Consider the following 10300-nt stretch of genomic DNA (forward strand, 5'->3'; position numbering starts at 1 on the left):
CTTTGAGAACCCCAAGCAAGGCAAACTGCGCACCAAGGTGGAGAACGGTGAGTCTTGCAGGCCTCGCAAGCAGCTTTGTCTGGCTTTATTGCCAGTATGTGTCAGTCACTCCAGACCTAGCTGCATGACGCAGCTCTTATGAGAGGGGCCAGACCTCCATGGTAAAATGTTTTGGTCACATAGGCTGGGGGGTGCCTGCTGGCCCAGCCAGGAAGGGATCAGGGTGTGAGCTCCAGCATTCTCTCCCTGTGTCAGAGCTCCGGTGCAGCAGGCTACAGGGGCAGGGATCCACATCCAAGGGGAGCTGGCAGGGAGGTATCTAGTGGTGGGTTTCCCCACGAGCTTGAGTTCCCTCGTGGCTAGACCTAGGAGGCAGCGTTGTCTGGCCTGCCCACTGCCCATTCATGCTGGCACCTTCTGGAGCCTGAGGGTGGCATGGAAGGGCCTGGGAGACACCAGAGGGTGAAGAGCAAGGCTGCTGTTCCAGAGCTCTGCCTGCCTCCTGGCCTGGTTCCCATGGCTCTGACCTCCTTTCTAAGAGTAATTCAATTCTGCTTCAGCCATGTGAAAAATCACCTGCCTCCCATCTGTCCACAGTTCCTGCTCTCCTCCATGTGGGAGTCCAGGGACAGGGCTCAGCCCTGAAGGACTCTTCTTTGATCCATGCAGATAATGCATGCTTTGAGGGGCCTGCGGGTCACTCACCCTGAGCTTGAGGCCTATGCCCAGCAGGGAGGGGAGTTTGAACCAGTGGCATGCCCGACTCTGCCCACTAGCTCCGTTTCGCTTTCCCAGGGGAAGGCACCATCCCTGTGGGTTCAAGCGACATCGTGCCGACGTGGGACGGGATCCAGCACGGGGAGCGGCTGCGCACCATGTCCTGCAGCGACAAAATCCTGCGTTGGAATGTGCTGGGTCTGCAAGGGGCGCTGCTTTCGCACTTCATGCAGCCTGTCTACCTCCGCTCCGTCACACTTGGTACAAGACCCACAGCCACACTGTGGGGGCCGTGCTGGCAGGCTTGGGGAGTGGATTGGATCCTCTCTGCAGGGATGAAAAGGGACTTGGGGCTGGGGCTGTGGGAGCCACAGGGCTAGCGTGTCAGCCCCTGCAGAGCCATGCAGTTCGGATGCAGATGGGGCTCGTGGAGTCCTAACCAGTGAGAACAGAGGGCTTTTCCTGCAAGGTGTGCAGGGGGAGTGGGAGTGATGCATCTGTGAAGGTGCAGTAGGTAACCCCAGTCCTTTCATGTCTGAGGGAGCTCTTGGCATGGAGGAAATCACTGCCCCGTCTCAAGCAGAGAGTGCCGCCCTCTTCAGGTTCCCACCTGCCTGTTCACAGCGCAGCCGTCCTGCACCCTGACACCTGTCTGGCTTTCTCCCCAGGTTACCTGTACAGCCAGGGGCACTTGACACGCGCAATCTGCTGCCGCCTGACGCGAGACGGGAGCACGATCGAGGCAGGCCTCCCGGCGCCGTACCATGTGGAACACCCTGAGGTACCCTGTACTTAGCCGCGTTTCTGTCCATGCTGTTGTGCCCAGGCCTGGGTGTCTGCCGAGGTGCCCCACACAGGTGTCGCTTCTGGGAGGCTCCAAAGTGTATTGGCTGTGCAGCCAGCAAGCCTGGTGCTGACCAGCGTAGAGGGACATTTAAACTCCCTTCTGGAGCCATTCTGAAGCAGTGGCAGGGGCTGGGCAGAGAGGCTGTTGGTGCTTCTGTGTTGCCTCAGCCTTTCCCTGGTGCTGTGCCTGGTCAGGTGCCAGCAGTTGCTTCATTGCCTGATAGTGCCATTTCCCTCCCCATTCCCGTGGCGCCTGGGAGGGCTGAGTGTCTCCTGCACAGTCTGCGGTCCCGCAATTCTGAGCAGGCAGCAGTGACCCACCTACCCCAAGGAGGGGAAGGGGAGGGAGCTAGGAGCAGGCTGAGCACAGCATAGCCCAAAGAAAAGCACGAGAAGCACTGTGCTTGGGGGCAGTGGGAATGCAAGCTGGGCTGGGCCCCTTGAGCCACAAGGCACCTCACGTCCCATCTGGAGTGTGCCCACCCAGCCATGCCTGTACCCCCGGCTGAAGCCGACCTGAGCTCTCTCCTGTCTCTCTCTCCGGCTGCCCAGGTGGGGAGAGTCAGCGTGTATGACTCCGCCAGGCAGACGGGCAAGACCAAGGAGTCCAGTGTGAATTGGTGTCTGGCTGATCACAGTGAGGTGGAAGTCCTGGATGGGACCAAGGGCAAAGTGGATGGGTAAGAGGAGCTGCTCCTGACTGGCTGGGAGTTGCCTTCTCCCTCTGCAGTGTCCTGAGGCACAGGAGGCCACAAGAGAGGAGAATCCCCAGCTGGGATAAATAGGCAATTTGCCCCACTCAGACCTGGGGCCAGGCTGCTGCTTGCGGCCTCTGAGGCAGTCTGTTTGCCCCTGTCATCCGGGCTTGGCCAGTGCCCTGTGCAGCAGGCCTTTCGGTGACTTCTCAGTCCCCAAGTTGTGTTTCCAGCCTCAGCAGCCAGAACCCTCCAACCTCACGTCAGCGCCACAGACTCCAGCCAGGCCTGCGTGACTGGAGCTGCTGCTCATGGTAGAGCCCTCCCAGGTCATTGCTCTGGCCCCCCATCCCCTCAAGCAGAAGTGCTATGGGGAGAAACTTGCAGGAGGACTTTTCCTAGGAAGCGTGGCTGCCTTTTGCAACTACTTCAGGTACCAGCAAGGGGGCCTTGTATTGGGAGCTTGGCAGAATATAACTTGCCTATAGCAGAAGGCCTCCACTGACCTGGTGTGGTGGGGAATGGGGACTCCTGGGCTGTCCTGGCATCTCCTTTGAGTCATGCAGCCCCTGCCCCAGCTGGAGGGTAATTCCAACATGCTGGCTCCCGCTTGAGGCCCAAGTAGCTGCTTCCTTCAGGGGCTGCGTTTCTCACCCATGTTCCCTCCTCCCAGACCAAAGCTGGAGGTGTCCCGCGTGTCCAAGCGGCGCATGTTCAACCTGTTCCAGCAGCTTTGTGCCATGAGGAGCCGCCAGGACCTGCAGGCTTTCACACTGTACTCGGACGCCAAGGAGGCGGCCTCAGCCTACCAGGGTGCGAAGCAGCGCTTCTTTCAGGCACTGGAGGAGATGGGCTATGGCAGCTGGATCCGCAAGCCCAAGGAGGAGGATAGCTTCTCCCTCAGCGAGGCATAGCGCTGCCCTGCAGCCGCCTGCTCCTTCCCTTCTCATTTTGTGACGGGAGCCAGGAATGTTGAGGGGGCCATGGCCATCCCCATGCCCCCTCTGCTCAGCCTGGCATGGCCCGGCTCAGCGGGGAGGGCCTTGCCTTGCTGCGCCCGTTCTGATTCCTTCTCCAGATGGACGCTCAGCATGGCCTTGGCGCAGGCACTGGTGTGAGAGTCCATGTGCGTGTGGGGGCACTTGGTTCTCGCCTCGTCACTCATTGTCTCCATCCTTCTAGCAGGAGCCTCGTCCAGCTCCCACCCCTGCCCTGGCAGCATTCCTGGCAGTTCGCATGCTGGGTCCTGGGGCAGTTGGCAGGACTCTGGGGCACTTAATTCCCCGTAGGCCTGCTAGCTGCACAGGCTGGGGTGGGGTGGGTGGAAGAGGAGGCGCTCTGCCCTGGCAGCTGCTGCTTAACCTCTGCACCTGCTGTCAGGACCTGCAGTGACCCCAGGGGTGGCTCAGATTAGTTGCAGGTGGAGGTCCTGCCAGTGGCAGTTCTAATCTCCTTTCCCTTGTAGGGCAGGCAGGCGGGGGGCTCCCCTTGGCTGCCAAGGGACAGGTTTTGTCTCTGTCAACCTGGTGGTGCCTCCCCTGCCCTAGGCATCCCCTCTGGCTGGCTCTGTGGATGCCGGAGCAGCTTCCTCACTGGAGCTGGCGCCGGGGTCTTGGAGACTGGCCCTTTCCTGTCAGCCGTTGTGCGCGTGGTTTTAGTTAAGCTGGGCCACATCCTCTCTGCTTTTATGCTTCCCTGTTTTTAAAAAAAAAAAAAAAAAAAAGACCTAGAAGCCAGCGAGGTTCAGGGCTGTGTGTAAGCCTCAGATGCCCCCGTGGGCCCTTTCATGGAGCTGGGCGGGTGGTAGCCCAGGGGCACCAACAGGCCTTTGTCGGGACACTGGAGGCTGGGGGTACAGGGACCACGGGGGTTTGTGGCCCCAGCCACTCGGGGACAGACTGGGGCTGCCTGCATGTGCTGCTACCTCTGCCAGGCACCAGCACCCTGGTCACCTCCCAACCAGCCCCTCCCTGCTGTGACAGGACAGGGAGCTCTGGTGCCAGACCAGGCTCCTCAGCTGTCCCAGGAAGGAGGGGCACAAAGCCAGGCCTGTCTGCTCCATTTGGACGTTTCTGGTTCTTCCTCCCTGCTCCCAGCTGTTGCCCATCATAGTTCTGGTGCTGAAGAGTGAGCAAGCACCTGTCCTTTGGGAGCAGCTCTTGCATAACCCCCCCCCACACCACCACCACCAGCTGCCCCTTGCCCTAGGGCTGGCTTTCCTCGCACTGCGCCGAGCCTGGAGTGAGAGAGAGGCCCCATACATCAGCCCCCTAGGAGGCTGCCTCACCCTCAATTTTTTTTGTACGTTGCTTGTGAGCGCCTGGCCGGTGAGGGCCGCCACATTCCACAGAAATAAACCTTTTTGGTCTTGTTAGTTGGCTTGGCCTGCAGGTCCCCTTCTGTCTGGTGGGGTGGGAGCAGGGTTCCAGCAGCCAGGCCCCCAGCTACATGCCAGCCTGGCCTTGACAGCTCCAAGGCATCCAAGCCTTGGTCTCTGCTGTCACGCATGGGGGGTGTTGGGTGTGTGGGGAAGCAACCCTGAAATGGCCGCAGCAAAACCAGCATGGAGCTGGGCAGCCGTGCGCAGCAGGCTTGGCCAGGGCTCCTGGCTGGTAGGACTGGTGATGCATGTGCCTTGCCCACTCGGAGCTGGGTGCAGGGTGTGCTACGATGCCCAGGGGCAGGGCTAGGCTAGGCAGAGGCCTGCTGCAGCTCCACAGCTCTGTGGGGCCAGGCCTGCCTGGGGTCCACCCAGGCTTGTTTCCAATTGTGCAGCTGGGGCAGTCTGCACCTTCCCTCACACACCCACTGTTCCCCACCCTCCCTAGGTCTCGCCTGCAGGCTGGGTGCAACTTGCTGTGCTCCCCTCGGACTGCACCCATCTCTGCTGTCTGCCCCAGGAAAGGAAGGAGGCAGGCACCAGCTGTGGTCTGTGCAAGTGTTTATTGGTTTGCGGTGACGCTTGAAGCAGCGGCTGCGCCCTTAGGCCAGACATCACAGTGCCGCCTCCTCAGGCTTTGGCGCCCCCTAAGCCCGCCCCCTCCCGAGCCTCTGGCCTGGCTGGGTCTAGGCCAGGGCCATTGTGCCTGCGGGCATGGGGGCACTAACGGCAGAGCCCCCTGCCCCTCAGCTCTGCAGTGCAGGGTGGAGAGCACCTAGCGGTGTTCGTGGCCTGGGGCTGAGCTGAAATGAGTGGCACCAGCATGTGCCAGGGAGGCACTAGCTATCCCTGTGGTCCCAGCAGGGGCAGGAACAAAGTCCTCTGTGTCAGTCCATCTGTCCCTGCAGGTGGTGGTGAGGTCCCTCTGCCTGGGCAAGGGTGAGGCTGACTCTGCACCCACCCACCCCCAGGCTGGAGCTGTGCAGAGCAGGGCCTAGCCCCTCGCCTCCCCTTCTGCCCTCGTGGCTGCAGTGGCCCTCCCTGGAAGCAGCATGAGCTGGGATGCACGGGGGTGCATGGGGAGGGCTGGAAGCAGCAGCCAGGCCCCATGGAGACCCTGCCCAGTGCACCCCATGTGGCCCATCTGCTTCACCCTGAGCGCTGTTCTTGGCCCCTTGGTGCTCAGCTGGGACGGTCTCAGGGGGGCGGGCAGGAAGGACACTATTTGGCACTGGGCGTGCCCTGGGCCAGCTGCAGCAGGGAGTGGGAGGCGGAGTTTTGGGACACAGGCTGCCGGCAGCGGCTGCAGGAACATGCCGATGGTGCCAAAGACACAGACAAAGACGAAGATCCACAGGAAGAGGCGATCGATCACCATGGCCACGTACTTCCAATCCTCGCTCACCTGCAATGAGCCACAGGGGCTGTGTGTCACCAGCTGCCAGTGCAGACACCCCATGCCCTGCCTGGTCCCAACCCCGGGGAACCCAGTGCTGAGTCGTGCAGAGGCAGAGAAGGGCACTGGTGTAGATGTGCCCCCGCCAGGATCTGCTACAGCCTGGCCTGGCATCTCTGTGCCCCAAGCAGGAGAGACTCTGCCTGGCAGGGCGGGACAGGAGCAGAGCGAGGTGCTGAGTGGTGCCATGGATGGGCCATGCAGACCAAGCTGGAGGTAGGTCTGTGAGTGGGACAGGACTTAGAGCAGCACAGTAGGAGCCAGTGAGCTAAAACCCAACAGCCAGAGCCGGCTGCCTAGGGCCAGCACCGGCTGCCTAGGGCCAGCACCTGGGGCCTTGCAGCATCAGGCGGAGGGTTGTAGGGCAGCAGGGCGCTGGCTACTGCAGCAGCTGGGGCAGGCTCGCTGCTCCAAGGCTGAGCCTGTGCTGGCCCAGCTCCCTAGAGCCCTGAGCTGCATTCAGTTGGGGGAGGATGGGGGATCTGCCCTGGAGCACAGATGCGGGTGCAGCCACCAGGGCTGCCGCCTTTCCTGGCACGTGGCCGTGGATGTCGAAGCCCCAGAGCCTCCTCCACCCCTGGGTGAAAACTGCAGCTTCGAAGTGAGATGACGTGCTCGGATAAGACTTTCCGGTCACTATAGCAACCGCTTAAAACTTGGCAGAAAGCAATGGAGCGACACAGGACGGGGTGAAGGTCTCGTGAGGCCGCAGTGCAGGCGGATGCTGAGTGCAGGCAGGCGGGGATTTCTGCGGCGCTGCCGCTCTGGGAGCCCCTGTGTGCTGGCAGCAAGCCCAGGCTCCACGCTGAGGGCATCAGCTGGCACAGGGTTCCCGCTGCCAGGGGAACACAGCCTGGTCCTCCCTCCCTGCCTGGGCCTGCCCCAGGGTCTTTGGGGCCTGCAGGGCTCCAGCAGCCCCACCCTAGCTGGGAGCAACCCCCAACGAGGGGCACAGGCTTCTGGTTTGCTCCACAGCCCTGGTCTCTTCCAGTCCAGGCAGCAACATGCATGTGCCTCTACCTGCTACCACCGCTCTGCCAAGCACTTACACACAGGTGACATGCATGCCAGTGCAAGTCCTTTCATGTAGACAGCCTGGCACCCATGCATGCACACAACCCCCCACCCCTCCCCATGCCTGCATGTACTCACACACATGCAGCACCATGTACCACCGCCCCCAACTCACGCTCTGGTCATCATCCTCACTCCGCATGTGGTCAGCGATGAAGCGCACCCCATCCACTGCCTCCTCTAGGCCACAGGAACACTGGGCTGGCCCTGGCCCCGGCCCTGGCCCCGTCCCCCGGAACCCATTGGCCCCATCGCCTCCTGCTCCGAGCGGTTTGGCGGCCGCTGGGTTGACGTAGCAAGTGCCGGCACGGGCACCCCGGCGCAGGAAGAAGCTGCCACCAGTGGCTTGCTCCTGCGGCTGCCGGCGCTGGCGCAGCCGCTGGCGGGGGGAGTTCTGGCGCGGCTGCTTCATGAAGAGCAGGGCGGGCAGCTTGTCCAGAAAGACTACCTTGACCCAGGGTGGCATGGTGTGTGTGGTGGGTGAGCGGTGGTGCACATTGAGCACGCACACGCTGGTGACAATGGAGAAGGTCACCAACACCATGGTGAACATGAGGTACTTGCCCACCAGTGGCACATCCAGCGATGTGGGTGGCACGATCTTGGAGATGAGCAGCAGGAAGACAGTGAGGGCCAGCAGCACCGAGATACACAGTGTCATCTTCTCACCACAGTCGGAGGGCAGGTAGAAGACCAGGATGGCCAGGGAGGTGATGAGGACGCAGGGGATGATGAGATTGATGGTGTAGAAGAGTGGCTTGCGGCGGATGATGAAGTCGTAGGTGATATCCACATAGGTGGAGTCCTCAGGGTTCTCATTCCGCCGGCCCGGCAGCGCCACGATGTCCCACTCGCCGCTGGGCGTGAAGTCGTCCAGGCTTGCTACGTCACTCTTGAGCACCAGGTCGATCTCTGTGCGGTCATAGGTCCACGACCGGAACTTCATGGTGCAGTTCTGCTGGTCGAAGGGGAAGTGCTTCACCTCGATCTTGCAGGCGCTCTTGTAGATAGCCGGCGGCAGCCAAAAGATGCTGCCATCATGGGACACCACCGCGTTGGAGTAGAAGGACACCTCGTACATCCCGTCAGCACTAGGGGTGGTGGGAGACCCATCAGGCTGGGCTGGCCCTGCTGTCCCCCTCCCTGACACCGGGGGGGGGAGGGCTTAGTGCTGCATCCCCATGCTTGCAGTGGAGGCTTTCCAAGGACATCTGGCAAGGCCCCAGGGGCCCGGCTCTCCTGTGTGCTGAGCTGTGGGGCAGGTGAGAGCAGGGGAACAGGTGCTGGCCTACCCTGGAACCCACCTCCAGGGCCAGGGCTCAGCCTGTGGGGGATGGGGGGCAGAGAAGGGGGACCTACTTGTTGTAGAGGACGACATCAGGCAGCCAGATGTGCTTGGAGGGCAGCCGCACCTTCTTCATGTTGTCAAAATCCTCGGGGTTCCAGGTGAGGCGGTAGTCCTCCCACTCCTGGCAAGAGGGGTGCAGTGCAGTGCGGCTCAGCCCTGCCCGACCCCTGCCCAGTCTGCACCGTGCTCCCTGCCCAGACCACCCCCAGCCCCAGGGCCACGCTGCTGCAGGAGGGGCTGCAGAGGCATCATCCCTCCAACCACAGTCCACCTGCTCCCAGCCCAGGGCTACTGGGGCCTCGGCCTGTGGAACCAGCCATTGCCAACCCGGTGCCCAGGAGCTTGCAAGCTGGAGCGCTGAGGTGGCAGCCTGCCCCTACCCTGTGTAACCAGGGCAGGGCCCAGGGGAGGCATCGGGTTCTCACCTGCGTCAGCCACACATTGGTTGTCATGATCTGCTCCCGCTCATGCTGTGGACAGATGAGGCAGTGGTAAGCAGCAGCCAGGGGGCCCAGGGCACCCAGCAGCTCCAGCGAGGGGGTCAACAAGAGGGGAGAAGCCCCCTCTGCCCTGGTGGGCCCAGGGCCCTGAGGGTTTGTTCCATCAGCATGGACAAGCAATGCCACAAGCGGAGGTGTGCAGGCCACAGCAGGGCCTTGTGCCCCCACATGGGTGGTGGAAGGATCTGAGCACAGCCCAGAGCTCACTGGGGCCCCCTGGCCCATCCTGGCACCCCCTGGAACTTAGGCAGAGGCTGAGAGAGGAGAGGGTGCATGGTGCAGACCTGGCAAACTCACCACACTAATAAGTTGGGCCAGCGACACCATGAGCTGCACAGTCACCAGCTCAGAGCCATTGGTGGCCGGGCGGATCAGCTTGTTGTAGCGGGACGGGTCCAGGAGGTGTTCGACAAGACGCTCCTCTGTGTCAGTGCCCAGGCTCCCTGTGGGTAGCAGGTAGCAGTGGTGAAGCCCCCAGGCCTGTGCCCCCATCCCCTGCCTGCCTGGCCTGGCCCTAAGCTGTGCCCTGTGCCTCCAGGTGCCTCCACACGTGCCCAGTCACATGAGCCCCCACCAGCCATGTGCCAGCCTGCCCTGGGGTTGGGCTGTGGGCGACGTGGGCGGGGGACAGGGCTGGCGCTGCGGGTATGTCTCATCTCAGCGCCTCCTGTGTGGCGCTGATAGCTCTGTGCTCACGGGACCTTTGCCCCCAGCGCCCGCCTCAGGCAGCTGCCTTTGTACTGCCAAGGGAAGCTGATGGCTCAGCCTGACACTAATTAGGTGGGGGGGGAGAGATGGGCCAAAGAGCCTAGGGAGGCTCTGCAGGAGGTTGCACCAGGAATTTGGCCCTGAGCTGCTGTTCAGCCCAGACAGGGGGTGGGAGGTGAAATGTTGGATGCTGCCGGGCCCCGACACCGGGGCTGGGCCCAGGGGACACTGGGGATGCCCTGCTGGATGGGCCTCGGAGGAGCCTGGTCCCAGCAGTATCAAGGGCCCACCCGGGCGCTTGCAGGCGTCCAGAGCTGTCCCCCACTGCTCCTGCCACAGCAGAACCACGCTGGGGCCTGGGGCAGCCCGTGCCCAGGGCCAGGCCCCAGCCTCAGTCCCAGGCAGGAGCAGGGCAGGAGCAGGGCAGGGACCTCTGCTGTCCCAGGAGTGCTGGCTCTGAGGGGGGGGGGAGCTGCAGCCTGAAGACGGAGCGCTTGGGGCAGGGGCAAGGGCAGGGGGGTGCCTGAGCCAGGTGGACAGTGCCCAAGCTGGCGGGGGAGCGCCAGGGAGGCTTTG

At 62.5% G+C, this 10300-nt stretch overlaps 3 protein-coding genes across 5 annotated transcripts in view; 2 read left to right on the forward strand and 1 right to left on the reverse strand.

The window, feature by feature from the left end:
- Positions 1–4121, forward strand: part of ADAR (adenosine deaminase, RNA specific) — an 18890-nt gene extending 14769 nt beyond the window's left edge. For all 3 annotated transcript variants that reach the window (XM_006030945.3, XM_014523347.2, XM_025212653.1), the window contains exons 11-15: positions 1–47; positions 796–978; positions 1386–1498; positions 2116–2243; positions 2932–4121. The exon at positions 1–47 is cut by the window's left edge and continues 108 nt beyond it. In XM_006030945.3, the coding sequence (XP_006031007.1) occupies positions 1–47; positions 796–978; positions 1386–1498; positions 2116–2243; positions 2932–3172 (712 nt within the window). In that variant the 3' untranslated portion in view covers positions 3173–4121. The remainder of the gene's footprint in view (positions 48–795; positions 979–1385; positions 1499–2115; positions 2244–2931) is intronic.
- Positions 4122–5155: 1034 nt separating this feature from the next.
- On the reverse strand, positions 5156–10142 carry CHRNB2 (cholinergic receptor nicotinic beta 2 subunit). The gene is given in 6 exon segments (XM_006030999.3): positions 5156–5922; positions 5924–6043; positions 7284–8259; positions 8528–8637; positions 8942–8986; positions 9314–10142. Coding segments are annotated over 6 exon segments (1509 nt in total). The 5' UTR covers positions 9509–10142; the 3' UTR covers positions 5156–5859.
- UBE2Q1 (ubiquitin conjugating enzyme E2 Q1) overlaps positions 9596–10300 on the forward strand; it is an 11882-nt gene continuing 11177 nt past the window's right edge. Inside the window, exon 1 of the mRNA XM_006031000.2 lies at positions 9596–9661. Within this exon, the coding sequence (XP_006031062.2) occupies positions 9596–9661 (66 nt within the window). The remainder of the gene's footprint in view (positions 9662–10300) is intronic.

The sequence above is a fragment of the Alligator sinensis genome, unplaced genomic scaffold (genome assembly GCF_000455745.1).
Source record: "Alligator sinensis unplaced genomic scaffold, ASM45574v1 scaffold1165_1, whole genome shotgun sequence".
Classification (NCBI taxonomy): domain Eukaryota; kingdom Metazoa; phylum Chordata; order Crocodylia; family Alligatoridae; genus Alligator; species Alligator sinensis.